The sequence below is a fragment of the Rhinolophus sinicus genome, chromosome 3 (assembly GCF_057876585.1).
Source record: "Rhinolophus sinicus isolate RSI-liver-muscle chromosome 3, RSI-T2T, whole genome shotgun sequence".
NCBI classification, from domain to species: Eukaryota; Metazoa; Chordata; class Mammalia; order Chiroptera; family Rhinolophidae; genus Rhinolophus; species Rhinolophus sinicus.
The window spans coordinates 41969171-41990006 of NC_142503.1; the positions used below are offsets into that span (position 1 = coordinate 41969171).

The following is a 20836-nucleotide window of genomic DNA, read 5'->3' on the forward strand; positions in this document are numbered from 1 at the left end:
GGCCGCTGACGGTAAAGTTGCGCCGCTGCCTTGCGATTGGTTGCCGCTCTGTGTGTGTCGCGCCTTTTCCGACGATTCGGTCAACATGGCGGCAGAAGGTGATTCCCAGCAAAAGAGGAGAAGGCGCCGGGACCCGGAGGAACCGGAAAAAACGGAGCTCAAAGAAAGAGAGCTGACAGTGGCAGTACCAGTGGCCCAAGAGAACGAAGAGGATAATGAAGAGCGCTGGGTTGGGCCTTTACCTGTAGAGGCAACATTGGCCAAGAAGAGGAAAGGTAGTTACAGGGATAAGCCCCGGGCGAGGTGGAATGCTGCGAGCCACGAGTAGGAGAGTTCAAGCCTGACTCGAAAACGGGTGGTGTGTTTGTGGGGTTTTGTGCCTTCAGAACAGAGGGTCGTCTTCTCACTTCTGGCCACTCTGTACTTGTACGTCCTCCTGAAAGCGTGATTTGGGCGCAGTACAGTGTCTTTTTTATAATACCAAATACTATTAATCACCGATTTGTTATAACAGATGCTAATGCTTAGTTGTACCGAGACTTACTACGTGCTTAGCACCTCTCTTTTAATCCCTGCAGCCATATGAGGTTGGAGTTTCTAACTCCGTGTAGCAGTTGTGGGAAAAAAGTCCTGGTTCTCAGGCTTTTAGCCGAGGAGTGGTAGTGTGTTGCGCAGCGGAGGGACGGCGGTGCCCATTTGGAATCGTGAAGTGTAGGTAAAGCTAATTTCCACCCTGACTCTTCCACTAATGAGTTTTCTGACCTAGGGAAAGTTACGTAAGTTACCTGGATCACACGTTTTTCACTTGAAAGCCAAGGTCTGTGGTTCTCAATCCGTGCTCGTTACATACCATGGCATGAAGCATCTTGCCACTAATGTGGAATAGTGACAAAATTGTATCAAATAAAAGGAGTGGGTAAAGGGATAGATTAAATTTTCTTGTTTTTCAAGTTGTTCAATGAAATGTTTTCCTTAAACGTATAGGACCATGAAAATGTGATCTTTGTGAAAGCTCAAATCTTACTTTATCACTCTCCCTACTTAACTCTTAAGTGATTTCTCATTATTTTCAAAACAAAGTCCCTAATCTCCCTAACATGGCATATAAGGCCCTTCATGATATGATTTCTCATCCGACCAGCATATTTCCATACTTTCCTCTCCTAACCCGTCATTTCTCCTTTGCGCTCCAGCCATAGTCATTTTCTCCTCTGGATGAGGGTCAGGCTGTCATAGTGTCTCTCTACCTGGAATTATTCCCCTCAACCCTTTCACTTGGCTGACTTGTTCATCCGTTAGCACTCAGCCATCACCTCTGGGAAGCCTGTGACTTCTCCATTCTGGGCTGGGTTTCTAAAGCACATTGCTGATAACTCTGAGGTAGTGTTTATGGTGCTGAATTTACAGGTAGCTTTCAAATTTTATGTGTCCAAATTTTGAAGAAGCTGCTTTTTAGAACCTTGTACATTGACACCCTTAAAGTGCATTACCTTTTTTACTGCCAGGTCTTCCTGATAAATGTTTCCATAGCAACTTTTTCCTCATTTCACTTGCTACATTTTTAAATTGTATATTTATTCATGTCATAGATTAATGTTTCTCTCTACTGCTAGGACTATAAGGATATAGGAGCTAGTTTTGCTCCAGTGCTTGGTACAGTGCTTTGCATATAGCAGATACTCAGTATTTACCGAATGAATGAATATTATGGTGTTTATGATTGATTTAGAATATTTTTGCATATCCTCTTCTATGGAAATAAGTGGGGGAATGGGAAAATCCCAAAATACCGAAGTGCTGATATTAGTGTTATGAGAAAAAGATCTTATAAATTTAATACAATTCAGAGATAGAAATCATTAGGGGTGCAAATCTTCACCCTTAATTAGATGCTTATTGTATTTAAGCCAGTCAGTAGTGTATTCAGTTTGAATAAAACTGAAATTTTAAAACACATTAAATGTTAAAAAAAAAAAATCAATGAAGATTTTTATCTAAAAAGACAGTGTTTTAGCTTTCTAGGAATGGAACCATTCCCTTTAATATGTTCTTTGGACTTTGAACTTCTGTATACATTTTCAGAAAAACATTATGAATAATTATATGGCACTACCTTTAATTCATGGATTCTCAAGGACAGGAACTATGTGTTGCTCTTCTTTATGCCCATGTGCCTTAAAACCTATTTCATTTTCAATAAAATCTATTCAACAAGTGAACTAACAAACAGCAAAAGGAATGTGTATCAAATAGGATTAAATTTAACTGCATATTACAGAAAAACCCAAAATGACAGTAACATTAAAAAGATAGAGGTATACTTCTCTCACGTGAAAAGAAGCCCCAAAGTAGGCAGTCTAGGATTGATGTAGGGGCTCAAAAGGAACCTAGGCCGTTTCCAGCTTTTAGCCCTAACATCACTAGGGTATGGCCCTCATTTTCATCCTAAATGGTTATTAGAATTACAGTGCACGTATCCCAATTCAAGCTGGATTGAGGAAGGGAAGAATGGTACACCTTTTCAAGGAGACTTCTTTACCATCATACAATTTTAACATCTCACAACTCTTCCACTTTTATCTCATTGACACATGGTCACACCTAACGGCAGGAGAAGGTGAGAAAGGTCATCTTACAGCTGCTGTTATAAAAATGGGGATTCTGTTAATAAAAATGAAGGGAAAAATAGTTTGTCAGACTAGCTTTGAGTCTGCTATACAGTAGTTATAAAAAGGTGAAGTAACTCATCATATGTAATTTAGCAACTTTTTGTAGGTAGTTTGGCCATCATTGGACTTTTATTAGGTACACTTATAATGTCATTTTTTTACTAGTAAAATTGTTTATAGCGCATGTAATGCAATCACTGTGTCCTCAGATTACCGCTCTTACAAATGTTTTGCCCCGGAAAAATGAGAAGCACTCAACTGGATATTCTCTAGGATTTTCTCAGCTCTAAAAAAATCCCAATATCAGTGACTTCAAAGAGGATCAGTGCCTTAAAGATATGAGACATCTTAATAGATGGCCCCTGGCTTTTTATTACTTATTTAAATTAGCACTAATTGAATCTACATGGTTAGAAAGGTGGTTGTAGTATTTTCATGAAGCTTTTTAAGGTTTTTTGTTTTGTTTTTTTTAATGGAATCTTCAAACTCAATTCTTAAGTTCTGGGGACAGTGAAGCATCTATATTAACACCTGAAACTCATCTTGACTTAATAAATAATAGTGCTTTTCAGTACCGTGCAATAATAAAAGTTAAAACTGACATGAGAGACACTGGATTTTTATTTTCATTACATGTGGAATTGACAGAAATTAAAGAAAATCTAGATGAAAATACAAAATAGAACTTAGAAAACTTAAAGAAAATACAAAATAGTATTTAGTTTCAGTTGCTAAAAATAACTTTTTTTCTTTGCTTTTTTTCAGTTCTAGAGTTTGAAAGAGTCTATCTTGATAATCTCCCCAGTGCATCCATGTACGAGCGCAGTTACATGCACAGAGATGTTATTACCCATGTGGTATGCACCAAGTAAGTCGATCACATTTTTTTCCAAGATTTTTTTTTTTTAAATGCTTCAATTTTGAGGTGGACTTGTAGAAGTAACTTTAAGATATTATGGATTTCTATATAATTCCACAGGTTCTGTAATAGTTTTAAGTCCTACATGTTCTTTCCTATGTCATACAAGGAATGCATTATATTTTCTAAGAACTCTTTAGTTTGTGTGTATGTCTTTTGGAGATAAAATGCCAAAAGGGGATGAACCAGGTATTGTCTGAGCTTCCCAGAAGAAAGAGTATATTACTTAAGATGGGAGTAATTGGTAACTGGCCTCTTCAGTACTAATGGGGAAAATGATGAGAACTAACACATTGTGGAAATGTCACAGCACCTTCAAGGTAGATGAACGGGGATTTGGAACAGGATAATAATAGTAATATACTTCTGTATGTTAAGCTCATATTATCCCAGTACTGTTCTAAAGTTTTTCCACAAATTATTTATCTTAAGAACAAGCTTATGAAGTAGCAATATAATCTGCATTTTATAAGTAAGGAAACAGTTTTAGATGAGGCTGGAGAAAAAAAAAATGGCAAGGGCTAAATCCCAGCGTTTTATATTCCTTATGTGGATTTTGAACCTGTAATCAGGAGAATAACATCAGATTTATTACTTTTAAGACCACTCTGGCTGTGGTGAAATGAATGGATTTAAATAGGGCAAGAATGGATTCAGTGAGAGCAGTTAGGAGATTAGTATAGAAATTGGGATGAGATGTGATGGATGATATTGGCAGTAATTATGGAAAGAAGTAAATTAATTACGTTGCTCTTTGGATCAATATATTCTTGATTTCTTGGAGACAATTTAAGATATAAATTTAATTAAATAAAATATCTGTAGTGTATAAAGCAGCATATTGGACTAGCATTGCTATCACTCTCTCAATTTTTTTTTTTTTTCTCTTTTTAACCCAAGGCAACAGAGTATAATAGAAAGAATAGGTTTTGAAGTTAGGCAGATCTGATAATTTAATGCCATTCTCCAGCTATGGACCTAGGGCAAATACAGTTAACATTTTAAAACTATTTCCTATTTTGTAAAATGGTAATAAAAATACCCACTCTAATAGAGTTGCTGTAAAGACTAATGTGTGTCAAGTACCTGACACATACTAGGTTTCAATAAATAGTTTCTATTTTTATGTACCTTATAGGCAAGATGATTCTGTACAAAATCTTTTTCATAGTTTAAACAAGCAAAATACCTTGCCTAGGTTATAAAACAAACACGTTGAATTTTACTATATATGAAAGCAGTATGTTGAGAATTATTTATCAGCTTCTGAAAAATAGAACATTTTCCTTGTGAAAGGACTGCTTATAGGGTAATTTTAGCATAAAAGGACCCCATGGTCTCGTGATTCCTGGTGAGATTTCTTTTTTTTAATGTCACATCCTAGCTCAATTTGGATCCTAGCTCTTAAGATTAAAATTAACGACACCAACTGTTGTGATATCCAGAAATGAGCTTCAACATTTGCAATGTTCTATCTACTCTAATATAGTGGCCTGCATAAACGAAGATTTGGTTTTTTTTGAAAACCTATTATAAAAGAGTCAAAGATTGTCAGTGAATGATTGCTTTAAGGGGTATTGAGTGATTCATAGATTTGTTTTAGAAATCAACTTTTACAATTTTATATATGCAGGACAGACTTTATTATTACTGCCAGTCATGATGGACATGTTAAGTTCTGGAAAAAAGTGGAAGAGGGAATTGAATTTGTTAAACATTTTCGTAGTCACCTGGGTAAGAATTTCAAATTTTTCTTTCTGTTTTGGGGGGTGGGGGACTTTTTAAAACTGTACTGGGTAACATTTCTTTTAAAGTGTTTTTTGCTTTCAATCGTGCATTTATTTCATTGGTATTTGATGTTTTAATTTGGTTTATTTAAATAGGAGTTATTGAGAGTATTGCAGTTAGTTCCGAGGGAGCGTTGTTCTGTTCTGTGGGCGACGATAAGGCAATGAAGGTGTTTGATGTCGTGAACTTCGACATGATCAATATGCTGAAGCTCGGGTGAGTCCTTTATAAATGATAGATTTTTTAATTTAGGGAAATAATATTTAAACTACATCATTTCATAGGTATTTCTAAACAATACATTACCATGCCATTAAAAAATGTACCTTTGGGAAAATTAGATATGGTGAATTCTTGTTTTGATGCTATGTGGAGGCTTCTGCTGTGAGTTTGTCATTAATCACTGCAGAAATTTCCAAACAGCATCATGGCAAGAATTTATTATATCCGTTTAACACTACTTAACAAGAAGGATCATCATATCTCATTTACTGGTACCTAGAATTAACTTCTTTGTTGTGCTCTTTTCAGTAATATGGTGTTGTGTTCTTACAAATCTTATGCACATTTTTGGAATTGAGGTTATTTGTTGATGATTTTAAACTTGAAGTATACTGATACCCTAACTTTGTGGTTAAACTGCACAATAATGAGACTAATACTTTGTTTTAAGTATGTTTTTTTTTAAGATAACGCACTAAATTTACATATTTCTAAATAAATGTCAGCTTGAAAGTTATAGCATTATCAGAAACAGTTTTGGGACTTGTCTTAGTCTGCTTAGACTGTCATAATAAAAGACTACATAGAGTGGGTGGCTTAAACAACAGAAATTTATTTTCTCACAGTTCGGGAGGCTGCAAAGTCCAAGATCAAGGTTCCAGAAGGGTTTGGTTTCTGGTATGGATTCTCTTCTGTGTTTTACACTGTGTCTTCATTGGCATTGGGGAGAGGAAATGATATCTCCCTATTCTTGGAAGGCCACAAGCATGTGGGAATAGGGCCCCACTCTCTAGTTACTAATAATGAGAGTGTGATATAAAAATGTTTTTCTTTTGAGCATAGTCAAAACTGAAATATTTTGAACTTGAATATTTCAAGAATGGATTTGTAATGTATACTGTTACATGCTAACCTAGTTAAGAGTAAGTTGTACATCGATTGACACATAGAGATCCCAAAAGTAATGCCCCACAATATTTTAAGGCCCAGGTCTGACTAAGTTTCATTATCTACCCAAGAGAAGTAAATGGTTTGCTATGCAATTCTCTTCTTGTAGTTTGATAACTCCTCAGAATTTATTACCATTTCATTGGTGAGGTCAGGAAGAGAAAACTTAGTAACTGTTCTTAGTTATTCCTCTCCATTCTGTATCTCTTTGCTTCTTTTGAGCAAGGAATCCAAAACTAGCTAAATCACTGGCCAGGACATTTTTTGGTGGTACGAATGGAGAGGGATGCTTACTTGTGTTGACCTCTTTTTTCCCCTCAATTCTTTACTATTTCAGCTATTTTCCTGGACAATGTGAGTGGATCTATTGCCCAGGGGATGCTATATCTTCAGTTGCTGCTTCTGAGAAGAGTACAGGAAAAATTTTTATTTATGATGGTCGAGGAGATAACCAGCCACTTCATGTTTTTGACAAACTCCATACATCACCTCTTACTCAGATACGGCTAAACCCAGTTTACAAAGCAGTAGTGTCTTCTGACAAATCTGGAATGATTGAATACTGGACTGGGCCTCCTCATGAATATAAATTCCCCAAAAATGTGAACTGGGAATATAAAACTGACACAGATTTATATGAATTTGCCAAGTGCAAGGCTTTTCCAACCAGCATATGTTTTTCACCGGATGGAAAGAAAATAGCTACAATTGGGACTGATAGAAAAGTCAGAATTTTTAGGTTTTTAACTGGAAAACTCATGAGAGTCTTTGATGAATCACTAAGTGTAAGTGCAATTTATATTTATTCAGATTTTACATTTCTGAAAATCTTTATTTAATGCTATTTCTTAAAAATATTTTTCTAAATATAGATATTTAGATTGACAGTTATTTTCTCTTAGCACATTAAAGATAGTATTCAACTGTCTGCTGTCTTGTATTGTTGCTCTTCAAGGGTGTCTTCCCTAGGTTTATGATGTAAGGTCTTCTGAGCCAGTTACCCTTCTACTTATGTGGCTGTTTTTTCAGTTTTGTTTTATTTGTAAGCAGATTCTCTTAAGATCCTCAAAACTTATTCTAGGCCCCCTTCTCTTCCCACTCTGTTCGCTCCTGTCTGACTACTCCCAGATTTATTTCTCCAGCTTTCTATTATTAATAGGCCTGGTCCTATCCCTTTTTTCCGTTTTCATGAATGGCATCAACATCCATCTACTTGCACAAGCCAGAAATTTGAGTCCTCCATAACTCTATTTCTTTACCCCTCTATTTAATTTCTCATGAGTCCTGACAATTTTACTTCCTAAATATGCTTTAAATCCATCCATTTCATTTCAGCATAACTGTCACTATCCTATCATGATTTTTTGCCTGGTCTATTGCATGGCCTACTGCTTGTATCTATTCTGGCTTTCTCCTAATCTGTTTTCCATGCTATATACCCAGAGCAGTCTTTTAAAAGAACATACTGATCATGTCCTCCTTTGACCCCTCCCCCCTCATTTCTCCCATTACCTATTGAACTCATTCTTCAAATCTCAAAGAATCAATTCTTTTGGGAATTTTTCACTTTTCATTCAGTCTAGGACAACTTTTTGTATGTGACTGTATATCACTATTTATTTTAAAGCATTTGGTATGGTCTTATTTGATTAATGTGTATCAACTCCCAGTAGACTAAACTATGCGATTGATCTGTGGTCCTGTATCTGTTTTGGCTCATGATATTATCTCCATTAAGAACAGGATCTGACACGTAATTACTGCTAACAAGAATTTGTTAGAGCATATAGTTGTATAGTTTTTATTAATGCAAAGTTAACTGCTTTTTGTGGAAACTTGGGTCTCATCAACTGTTTTCATCAGGTGGTTCTCTGCCGATGGTGTGCCCTGAGAATCTGTGGGTTGAACCTTTGTAGCGATAATGTTTACTGTATGACAGTGTTGATTCCACAGTCTTGGTAATGACCAGTTTACATTATATTCTTGGCATTAAGCTTTTCAAAAATTCTGTCACTTTATAAGTACACTCCTGTTTGGTGGCAAGGGTAACAAGCTAGATAGATTATCTGCCTGAAGTAATGTGACTTGAGACAAACATAAAGTTCTATTTGCTAGTCAAATCATCCGGATTCATGACTCATTTTATTGGAAGAAGATAGCTTTCTACTATGCTTTTAAGAAAAGAAACCTTGGTGGTGATGTTTTCTTCTTTAGTGGTGGCTGGTAACGAGTTATTAGTTTCAATTTAAGTATAATTTAAAAACTCTACCAACTTGCAGCTCTTCCAAGATTCCTTAGGAAAAGAAATATTCAAATCCTAGTCCCTGGGTATTTTATGATTGGTCTCATAAATTTAATCTCAATCAATTTTATGATTGAACTTAGTAAATCTCTTAATATATATACTCTGAGCTGTTCCATCCACTCCTTTGTTGTCTTCAACATTTGTCGAAGTGACAGAACTAAAGTGTTAAGAGGTCAATGGTCAGTACAGTAGTAAAGCCTATGATAGAAGTTGAGATTCATAATGAGAGTTTGAAAAAAAAAAAAGCAAATGCCAATTAAATTAGTTACAATGCTAGTGAGTAGTCAGTGACTGGAATTTCACAGCTCCATGTTACAGGGGGAGGTGTCTAACCAGTTAAGTGTCCTAGTATAACCGATGAGAAATTTAATTGGATGGTGTGAAGTTGTATCTTTTAGTATTTATTAACCAGAATCACTGCATATGGCCACACAACTGTGTATTACAGAGGCCCTGCTAGAATACTGTAAAAAGATTTTGATGTGCTTATCACATTGGGTTAACATTTATGAAATACATGTTGTTTGTTCCCTAACACACATACTGCCTTTTGATTTTCAGAGTATATTGTTCTTTCCATATCTAAAAAACAAACAAACAAACGAAAAAAAAACCCTGGAGATTTCCAGTTAACACAAGCATGAAAAAAGGATAGAAGTAGATGAGACCTAAGTCTGGCCTATTTTAATCTGCATTGGAGAGCTACTTTTGAATTCTGCTCTTTGATGCCCTAAACATCTGGAAAACTGAATGTAAAGAACGTATCTTTTGGGAGGCTTATAGTGTAATAGTACATAATAATTAAGATGTGATCCCTATTTTGAAAATTGTGTTTTAACTATTCTAAAGAAAAGTAAACAAAATTTTCATACTAAAGTGCACCCATATCTATCCTATGTCCTAGTTATCTAATGATATTCTAACTGTAGTTGTGCTCAATGTCAAAATAACTTGAAACATTTTCTGAAATATCATGAAATTGTTACACATTAGTGGAATAATAAGAGTTCATTCATTGAACAAAAATGGAGTGCTTGTTATACAACTCGTATGTCAGACCCCAGGATCCTTGAATAAGGACCTCATAGTCTATAGCTACCGTGTTTCTCCAAAAATAAGAGTGGGTCTTTCATTAAGTTTTGCTCCAAAAGACACATTAGGGCTTATGTTCAGGGGATGTCATCCTGAAAAATCATGCTAGGGCTTATTTTCCGGTTAGGTCTTATTTTCGGGGAAACACGGTATTGCCCAATGTAGTAGCCACTAGGCACATGTGGCTCTTAAACACTAGGTATGTGCCTAGTCCAAATTGAGATCAGCTAAAATTATAAAATACAAGATTTCAAACCTTAATATGAGGTATAATTTATCTCAATTTTATTAAATTGCTTAATATTTTGGATATATTGGGTTGAATAAAACATTATTAGTTTTACCTGTTTTGCTTAATGTGGCTATTTGAAAATTTTATATTACATATATGGTTTGCATTGTATTTCTATCAGAAAGTGCTAGTCTATAGCTTATAAAAGGCAGCAGATATATTGTTGTTTCTGTAGGAAAAGCAGTAATTATATTAACTAACTGGTTTTGTTTTAATTGGAGAAACCAGTTAGTGTAAATATATTTTATGATTGAACTTACTGATATCTTTTTATTTCCTGCTTAATGTTTGGAATCCTCCTTAAGAACATATATAAGTATACAGACTGTCAGTGACTCTTCATGTATACTCTGCTTCTATTTAAATTCTCATTCCCTTTATTATGTAGCTTTTTGTTAATAAGTGGTGTGTTTCCTAGATGTTTACTGAACTACAGCAGATGAGGCAGCAGCTCCCAGACATGGAGTTTGGCCGACGAATGGCTGTAGAACGTGAGTTGGAGAAGGTGGATGCAGTGAGATTAATTAATATAGTTTTTGATGAAACTGGACACTTTGTGCTGTATGGAACAATGCTGGGCATTAAAGTAATAAATGTAGAAACAAACCGGTAAGCTTTAATATGATGTATGTTTTTTAAAAATGCATTTATGGGGGACCATTTCCTCGGTCGGGGAAACAATGGGAGTTTTGTTTGTTCCAAGACAAGTGGAATGGTCCCAAATGTCTAAACTTAACCAAATGTTTTGACTGGATTTTTCTGTGGTCTTTTGGTTGTTTATAATCTTATGTAAAAAGTTTCCACTCATGTTTGTAAAAGAAATGGAAAGAAGATATGCATAGTTTCAAGTTTTTTTTGTTTTTTTTTTAACAAGTTATAGTCTGTCTTTTGCTTATTGATTTAAATTAGCCTGGTTCATGTTAAACGTTGCCAAATATTTTAACCACAGAATTCAGCATTACATCCTGCTAGACATAAAATCAGAAGTTAAAATGCATGAAACCACAATAAGCCTTTTGTACAAACAGTCCATTTGGTCTTAGTACAGAATAGTTACAATCAGATACTATCACTGAATGTAAATAAAAAGAACTTAAAGTATATTTTAAGGAGAAAAAATCTTGTGCTGTACATTCTCACATATAAACAAATTTGTATTGTAGTTCTTGGCAATACAAAATCTTTGAAGGTTTGCAGATAGGTTAAAATAATAGGGATAGGTTAAAACTGTATGAGTGAATGATTGTATTTTTGTAACCTAAAAATTATAGCTGCCTACCAATTTTAAATAACTTTTTTTTGGGGGGGGGGTAGAGAAATACTTTTTAAAAACCTTTCACTAGTTGTTTTGTACAAAGATAAAGATAACTATTCCCTGCTTTTATCTGTGTAGTTGTTATAATTAGAGTTAATTCTGATGATTTTATTTGATAAAACGTATTTTCCAGGTGTGTGCGGATCTTAGGCAAGCAAGAAAATATTAGAGTGATGCAATTGGCTTTGTTCCAGGGGATAGCCAAAAAACATCGTGCTGCAACTACTATAGAAATGAAAGCTTCTGAAAACCCTGTTCTTCAGAATATTCAAGCTGATCCAACAATAGTCTGCACATCTTTCAAAAAGAATAGATTTTATATGGTATGTGGAAGTACTGAGAGATAGATCTTAATGTTTCTTCCAGTTTGGTTGGAGTTTTATTTTCTTAGCTTGTGCTTTCAACTGAAGAGAATGTTGGCAATAATAGCAGACTTTCTAAACAACCAGAATACCATCTTACAACATTAATATTGTAGAATTTTTAACTAGGACTTGATTTTAAGTATTTCTGTACTGTTTTCCATCCTGTTTTGAAAATTTTTCAACCTGGCTTCTACAACTATTTGTGTTGTCTAAGACGATAGGAAGTAAGTGGTTATGGTAATAATTGAATCCAAAATAGTTTTGCTATGGGGTTTTAAAAATTCTTCTGTTACTATTTTACAGTTTTTACTCTTGAATACATCTCCCCCACACTTAACTTTCTTCTCTACACATTTGTTTTTTTTATCTTTTGACTGCATTGTAACGTTGCTATCTTGGAATTGTTTATTCCTGAGGAATTTTTTTTTCTGGGAGAATTAATTACAAGTACTTTGCATGTTAACTAAAATTGGGCTCAAAATCAAACTACCTAGGAGTAACATCGTCCTAATTGTTCAGCCAAGCAGAAATGTCTATAAAGCCTAGAGACCCCTGCCCTCACATTCTTTCCTTCACTGCAGTCAGAGACTTCCTAAGGCCCGAATGTGACTACAGGTCCTTAAATAACGTTTCATTATAATTTTGATGAGAAAAAAAATTGACTCTTGGCCAGGACCAATGTCAGTGTGGAGTTTGCACATTTTCCCCATGTCTATGTGGGTTTTCTCCAAGTACTCTGTTTTTCTCCCACATCCCAAAGATGTGCACGATAGGTTAATTGGTGTCTAAATTGTCCCAGTGTGAGAGAGAGAGGGCGAGCGCACCCGGCAATGGAGTAGTGTCCTGTCCAAGGGTAATTCCTACCCTGAGCCCTGCTCTGAGCTGCTGGGATAGGCTCCAGCTACCTATGATCCTAAAGTGGAATAAGTGGGTTGGAAAATAATTATCTACTTTATTAATCTTTTTTAATACAGGTATAGCTCACATTTTATTTCAATGTTTGATTTCAATGTTTAATATTAGAAGTGTTTTGGGTCTTTATTTAGAAGTTTGGTGATGTTTTCGTGACCAGAAAGAAAGCTATAGGAACTTATCCCATTTATGTTAATTAGCCTATGGTAAAATTGGTTTTGTTCTACATTGTTTTGATTCAAGTTCCAGTGTCCAAGAACCTGTCAATGACCTTAACTGAGGACTTACTGTATTTCTCTGCCCTAAATCCTTTAATGACTTCCTAGCTGTCTTCATTAGCTGGCCCTCCTAGCTTATCTTTCTCCATTTTCAGATCATTTGCTACACTGAACATACTGAACTTGATCCCATTTGCAATAGTTGAGTATCCTTTTTTACCTCCTAAGCATTTGTACAGGCTATTCCCTTTGCCAGCCACACGTCTCTCCCCAACTCCCACTCATAATTCACATCTCAACTTGGAAAGCTTCTCTGAATATCTAGTCTGGGTTAGGTGTGCCTCCTTATGTTGGTGTCACGTATCATACTCTTTGGAATAATTTGGTCGTGTTTTGTTTGTTTCTTTGTTTTTTGGTTGCTGACATTGTCATCTCCTCATGATGATATAAAATCTGTAAATGTAGGCACTGTTTTCTTGATTATTAAGTCCACAAATTTTGGTAAAGTGTCTGGACCCCTATAGTACACTCATTCATTCAACTGATATGCTATAAGCAGCTGTGATGCTGTTAAGGTTACAAGCACTTGATAAATGTAGGAAAATAATTTTTTTAACCTTAATTTAACTGTTTTGAAGGTAAAAATTAATCACAAAAGAGAATCCTTGATATACACTAAAAACACATACAATTTCCATCCACTTTATTAAAAACCTAAGTAACAAGTTGTGTTTTGTTTTTCTTTCCCCAGAGTTTACTTTTATGTTGATTAAATCACACATGTTCCTTGTAAACTTTGAAGAAATAGAAAAACAAAAATAAGTGACTCGTACTGTCTTTATATAGCTAACATTTTCATGAATGAGCTTTCAGTTTTATTACATGTACATAGTCTTAAGCAAAATTAAAATGGTATATATATATATATTATATATATATTTATAATATATGTACATATATATGTATGCGATTTCCTTTTTTCAAATCCAGTATTATGAAGTAAAATTTTACAAAATTTGAACTTTAGTAATACCATATGTGAGCTAAATCAAGGTATTTAAAAATTAATATAAATAATATTATTTAATATTCCTTTGAAAACAGGAGAATAAGATGTTAATGCAATAACATCCTAGCTTGGTTGTTTCTTTTTTTTGGATTCTGTCCAAATGGATCAAGGAATATTAGGCAAGAGGGCCTGGGGCACTAGCTTTACCTTCCTGGAACTCATTTGGCATCAAGTAGAGCTTTCTTGGGAGGAAAGATGTCTACTTATTTAGAGTTAGATAAAAGAAAGAGGCTTTGGGAAGTCCAGAGTTTTAACAACTGAAAGGTTTTTCTCACTTCTCCTTATACCCTGAGGATTGTGAGATTTCTACAACTTCATTCAAAATTTGTGTTCTTTCTTCCAAACTTCAGGGTTCAGCTATATTAGATGGTGCTCTGCAAAAAAAAAAAAAAAAAAAAAAAAGTCAGGATCCATTACTGATTGGTCTTTGAATCCTCATCCTACCTAGCATGCGGTCCTGCTCATAATAATTATTAATATGTGTATATAGTGCCCTCTGTATAGTAAAAACTGTTCTCTAAGCACTTCATCCCTTCATTTAATCTTCACAAGGTATCATTTTGAGGTACTTCCTATTCCATTTAGAATGGATTCCTATCATCATTTAGAATGAGGAAATGGACAAAATAAATTTACTTCCCCAAAGTCACATAACTAGTAAATGGCAGAGCTGAAATTCAAACCCAGAGATTCCAGATTGAAAAGCTATCAACAGGTGGCAGGTTAGGACATGCTAGAATGCAGAAGTAGAGAGGTCCCTCACGTAAAACTGTATCTTGTTAAATGTGAGCCCCCAATATTTCTACCCCAAAGGATATTAAATCTTACTTAAAATTGTACATCTTCATTATATGGATTATTTTCATATTAGATAAGTATAAAAATAATTTAACTGCCTATACATCCTATAATAGGAAGTAATTCCTGAAATAAGGATTTCTTCTGATGTGAATTCTTACTTTCCTCAAATACTGCATTAGAAATGAATTTTTTTAAATCAAAATCATAAATTAATTTTTATAACTTAACAATAATTTTGTTTTTTAAAGAATCAACATGCTATTAAAGAAGTTACTAAATTTGAGTAATGAAATTTTCTTGTTCATAATTTTTAACCTGATGAAAAATTTAATTCATTCAATCACTTTTTATTTTCCTCCTTGAGTTTACCAAACGAGAACCAGAAGATACCAAAAGTGCAGATTCTGACCGAGATGTTTTTAATGAGAAACCTTCTAAAGAAGAAGTCATGGCAGCTACTCAGGCTGAAGGACCTAAACGAGTTTCAGACAGTGCGATTATCCACACAAGCATGGGAGACATTCACATCAAACTTTTTCCTGTTGAGTATGTACTGTTTTTGTCATCTTAAAACACCAATGTAAATGTGTATATTTGAAGAAACTATGCAACTTAAAACTCTTGTTATTTTGACTTAAGAAATTTTAAAGAATTGAAATGTGTGAAAGAGCAACAACCCTGAGATTTCTGATAATCATTCCACTAGAAAATGGGAAATTTTTTTATACATATATACACATATATAACAGGCTTATAAAATAAGGACAAAATGTAACAGTGCTAAATGTAAACTGTAAAGTGATATACAAACATATTATTATTACTGTTAATTGCTCATCCCAACAATAAGTTTTGTGGCTCACTTATTTTTAACTGGCTTTCCTCTCAAAGCAAATCCTTAAGGAGAGGATAATTATTTTTCCTTCCTGACAGTTGCCAGACATCTACTTAACCTCTTCCTTAGTCCCAGAAGTTAACATGTTTTAAAAATAAATTCCAATAAAACAAATAAGGGCTTCCATTGAAAAAAGAAAAGTATTCTAGACAGTTTAAAAGTTTGCAAAATGAACATAGAATACCAAATACAATAGAGTATCTGGCTAGTCTTAATGCAAAGGGTGGCATCTTTTACAACACCTTTACTTAAAAGGACTTATTTATTGGTTATGGATGTTTTATCATACCACACTGTGGTACTGAACAAAGAACCAGGCAGTTCCAGCATCCAGGACCATCTCATTTCAAGTGCTCAGAACCCATGAACCACTTAAGCCTGTTATTCCCTGATGTACTTCATGCAAGATTCTCTTGATTTTTCCCTTCCATTCCCAGCTCGAAGAGCTAGTTATTACATGATGTACCGTATTAAACTTTCCATGAGATTAGTTAATATTATTTAGAAAGCTTCATATTCAGCGTGTGTGATTGTTATTTAAAGTTGATTAAATATAAGAGATACTTCAGTGAGTAAGTCCTTGATCAGGAATATGTCACTGTACCATAACATTTTTATAAAAAATTACCTAAACTGGAATAATTGGGTTGGGAAATAGTTAGCTTTCTTTTATTAATCTTTTTAAATGTATATATAGCTCACATTTATTTTAATGATTAATATTAGAAGTGTTTTGGGTCTTTATTTAGAAGTTTGGTGATGTTTTTGTGACCAGAAAGAAAGCTATAGGAACTTATCCCATTTATGTTAATTAGCCTATGGTAAAATTGGTTTTGTTCTACATTGTTTTGATTCAAGTCCTAGTGTCCAAGAACCTATCATTGACCTTAAGTGAAGACTTCCTGTATTTCTCTGCCCTAAATCCTTTAATGACTTCCTAGCTGTCTTCATTAGCTGGCCCTCCTAGCTTATCTTTCTCCATTTTCAGTTCGTTTGCTACACTGAACATACTGAACTTGATCCCATTTGCAATAGTTGAGTATCCTTTTTTACCTCCTAAGCATTTGCACAGGCTATTCCCTTTGCCAGCCACACGTCTCTCCCCAACTCCCACTCATAATTCACATCTCAACTTGGAAAGCTTCTCTGAATATCTAGTCTGGGTTAGGTGTGCCTCCTTATGTTGGTGTCATGCTTTTTGTAATAATTTAGTGTTTTTCTTTTTTTTTTGGTTGCTGACCCTGTCATCTCCTCATGGTGATATAAAATTCGTAAATACAGGCACTATGTTTTCTTGACTGTTCAATCTCCAAAGTTTGGTAAAGTGTCTGGCCCATATAGTGTACTCGTTTTTTAGCTGACATATTATAAGCAGCTATGATGCTATTAAGGTTACCAGCATTTGATAAATGTAGGAAAATAATTTTTGGTTTTTACCTCTAATTTAACTGTTACAAAGGTAAAAATTAATCACAAGAGGATGTTTCACTGTACCATAACATTGTTTATTAAAAAAAAATTAACTTTCCTAGGAACTTAACCCACTATACACAGAAACTATATATTTGAAGGTGCTATGGTTGTTATTTTTTAAACTGATAAGTAACCTTGAAATTAAATTCTGTCAAACTGAAATAATAAGCAATCTTGATCTAAAGATACATTAAAAAATAACATACAACTGCTTATATGTCCTTTCAACTCTTGCTTGTCCTCAGATTAGAAGAGGTTATGAAAAAAATACTGTCCTTCTGAAACATTCAGAAGATATTGAAAACACCATTAGGAAGCAGAACTGCAAAGAAACTGTCTTAAGATGCTCTGAATAGATTTCATATTTTTAAAATATGTCTTACTAGGTGCCCTAAGACAGTGGAAAACTTCTGTGTTCACAGCAGAAATGGTTATTATAATGGACATACATTTCACCGTATAATTAAGGTAAGTTATGCAAATATTATGCTTCAAGGAATAGTATGTTATTACATAACAAGAGGTTTAAACCTAAGGAGTCTTAATCTCTCACACTTTATTAGAAAGGAATAGGAAACATGGACTATGGAAGCCAAAAGAACGGTCATGAATATCAGATCTAGAATCAAAGACAGGAACAGTAGCATAGTTACCTTTTTAGAAACAGTGCAGCAATACTCTTGTCAACAGTTGAAAACGGGGTCAGATGAGGAGAGGGTCATGCTGAGATAAAACCAATAGCCAAAGTAACTGGTTCCTAGTGGCTAGAGAAGGTCTAGATCTAGAAGATAATGAATTTAAATAATAGAAGAGCCCAGATGTCACCATTAATACCTGAAGAGCAGAATGAACTCTGCCCAGGATTTTGTTGAGCAGCATTCCATAAAACGGGTGGTGCAGTGATGTAGTTCTTGGTTACTGAGAGGTCTGAGATGGCAGAAGAAAAATCACATTTCAGGGTTCTGGAGGAATTAGTGAAATGAAATCCAGAAAATCCAAGTGCTTAGGGAAAGGAAGAAGAGTGAGGCAATTATGTAAGACCTAAATACTATACAGATGCTAAAACTTATTTACACTATTAATTGGTTTTAGTTAGATTATTGGGGAAGATAATACATGTCTATAAGTGAGGAGACCTTTGCATTTTTGTTTTAATCATTGAAATTAGGTAGCAGTTGCACAATGGAAATACATCATCCAAATTAAAGTATAAATTAATAAGAGTTTAATAAAATCACTTTATGGAGTAACTAACTGTTAAAAGTTTTTACTGAATACAAAGCACTCTTGGCAAACATAAAACTCCAAAGCATACATATAGAAAACAACAGTGTAATGTTTTTTGTATACTTTCTGTTAAGGGCTTCATGATTCAGACAGGAGATCCAACAGGCACTGGTATGGGAGGAGAAAGCATATGGGGAGGAGAGTTTGAAGATGAATTTCATTCAACGTTACGACACGACAGACCATATACACTCAGCATGGCCAATGCTGGATCAAATACTAATGGATCTCAGTTTTTCATAACAGTAGTACCAACGGTAAGTAGAACAGTATTTTCTGTAAGTCAGAAGTTTATAATTGTGATCTAAGAGTGAATTCAGTGGAAGAAAGAGCTGCATTGTTCCCTACCATTATTTCTATCTGCCAGGATGTAAAAATGAAAACCATTTAGACTAGCAAATGTATTATAAAATTACCTAACAAATCCGATTTTACTTTGTAAAACAATACTCCTGTAAGTTAGAATACTTGAGTTCTTGTCAGCTTTGCTACCATTAATGTTTTGTACAATCCACAAAACACATTATTTCACCTCTGGGCCTGTTTGCTCATTTTTAGAATGGGAAGATTAGAATATATAAATTCCTGATTTTAAGACATTTTTTCCCCACATATTTGTATCTGAAGTCAGAATGCAACCAATAATCCATGGCATTGTGGATTTGATGGAATACAGTTTAACAGTATACTCTACTGCTGTGCAGTTCCACAAAATTATAAAACTATACACTTAATTTTTGAAATTAAGCACTAAGCAATGAATGAAAAATATTTATAACTATCATATGCCAGTTACATACTCGTAGTCTCACATAATAGTCACAATACTTCTAGTATCAGTATACCAAGTTTTAAATAATAGATGAGAAACAAAGAGACATGAGTAACTTGCCAAAGGTCAACTAAGTAGCAGAGCTAGCATTTGAGCTCCTCTCTAGTGCCAAAGCACATGCTCCTTAAACTATTCCAAATTGCCTTTAATTGTGCAGGTAGGATTCCTGCAGAGAGATTTTAAAGTTTTAGCTTTAATTCTTTAAGCCATGCAAAGAAACTTACCTCTAGCAAACATTTTCCACCTCCCTTTGGTCTGAAACATACAGATACCTACATTAAACTATGCTTTTATATTTTTTCTTATAAACATGAAATCACTCAAAATCTACTAAGTGAAATTATTGTAAATCTTTTTAATTACATAAAGAAGTGAAGCATAAATTTAAATCATCTTTAATTTGCTCACCCAGAGGGTGTGATGTAAGAAATCTGGGTTTACCAAGATTTTCCATTTGTCCTCCAACACAGCCTTGGCTTGATAATAAGCATACGGTATTTGGACGAGTGACTAAAGGAATGGAAGTTGTACAAAGGATCTCCAACGTCAAAGTTAATCCCAAAACAGATAAACCCTATGAGGATGTCAGCATCATAAATATTACTGTCAAGTAAACTGATTGTTTCATTGTATTGTGTAAACAAAAATACACATTGTAAACACAGGATTAGTTTACATTAGAAATCTCTTAAGACTTGCTGAACATACAAATCATGTTTCAGGGATGCAGCTTTATATTTTTATATTTTTCATTAAAGGCCACTTTTTAAAAACTTTGCCTTTTTCTTGCAATATTTCTCATCCTGGGAGGTGAAACATTGGAATGGACTGAATTCAGGCAAATAGTACTCCTTATACGTAATTTCTCATGAGACTCAAAACCATAGTAAATAATAAGAATGGTATGCATTTACCTTCTTAAAACATGCCAAATCTGTCCTCGTGTTTCGTCAGATCCACAAAGAAAGGGCACCAGGATCTGACTGTATATACTATTTCCTTTGTTTTACAAGGTTTGTGTTCTATGCGGATTAGTTTTGTCTTTTGATCACTGTTAAGTAGTAAGCAATGGTAAGTAAAACTTAATGTATAAAATAGGAAGTCCCTTCAGTCAAGTGTTAAATGCCCTAATAATTATCAAATATTCTTTCAAATATAAGAATTTGAGTAAATGAATACCTGAGTCCTTGGTTTTATATACAGATTCACTTACTATTTCATTCTTTTTCTAATGTAGCTAAATAATTTTTCTGTCCTCAAGTTTATAGCATATCTTTTCTTACCTTATTAAATATGCCATCAAAAAATATATAATGAGTAAAACTTTGGGCATCTAATAAATGGAGAGATTAGAAGAAATTGGAGCAATAAAACAATGAATTCAAAATCTTATATTGATTTCCTTTCTTCACTTATCCTTATAACTTACTTCGT

The 20836-nt window shown here is 34.3% G+C and overlaps 1 protein-coding gene across 1 annotated transcript; it reads left to right on the forward strand.

Annotated features, from left to right (window-relative positions):
• Window positions 1-38: 38 nt before the first annotated feature.
• On the forward strand, window positions 39-20794 carry PPWD1 (peptidylprolyl isomerase domain and WD repeat containing 1). The gene is made up of 11 exons (XM_019743876.3): window positions 39-275; window positions 3435-3537; window positions 5222-5322; window positions 5472-5592; window positions 6884-7331; window positions 10654-10844; window positions 11684-11873; window positions 15280-15461; window positions 17670-17751; window positions 18645-18827; window positions 19873-20794. The coding sequence occupies exons 1-11, from the start codon at window positions 86-88 to the stop codon at window positions 20014-20016; spliced, it is 1935 nt and encodes a 644-aa protein (XP_019599435.1). The 5' UTR covers window positions 39-85; the 3' UTR covers window positions 20017-20794.
• The last annotated feature ends 42 nt before the right edge of the window (window positions 20795-20836 follow it).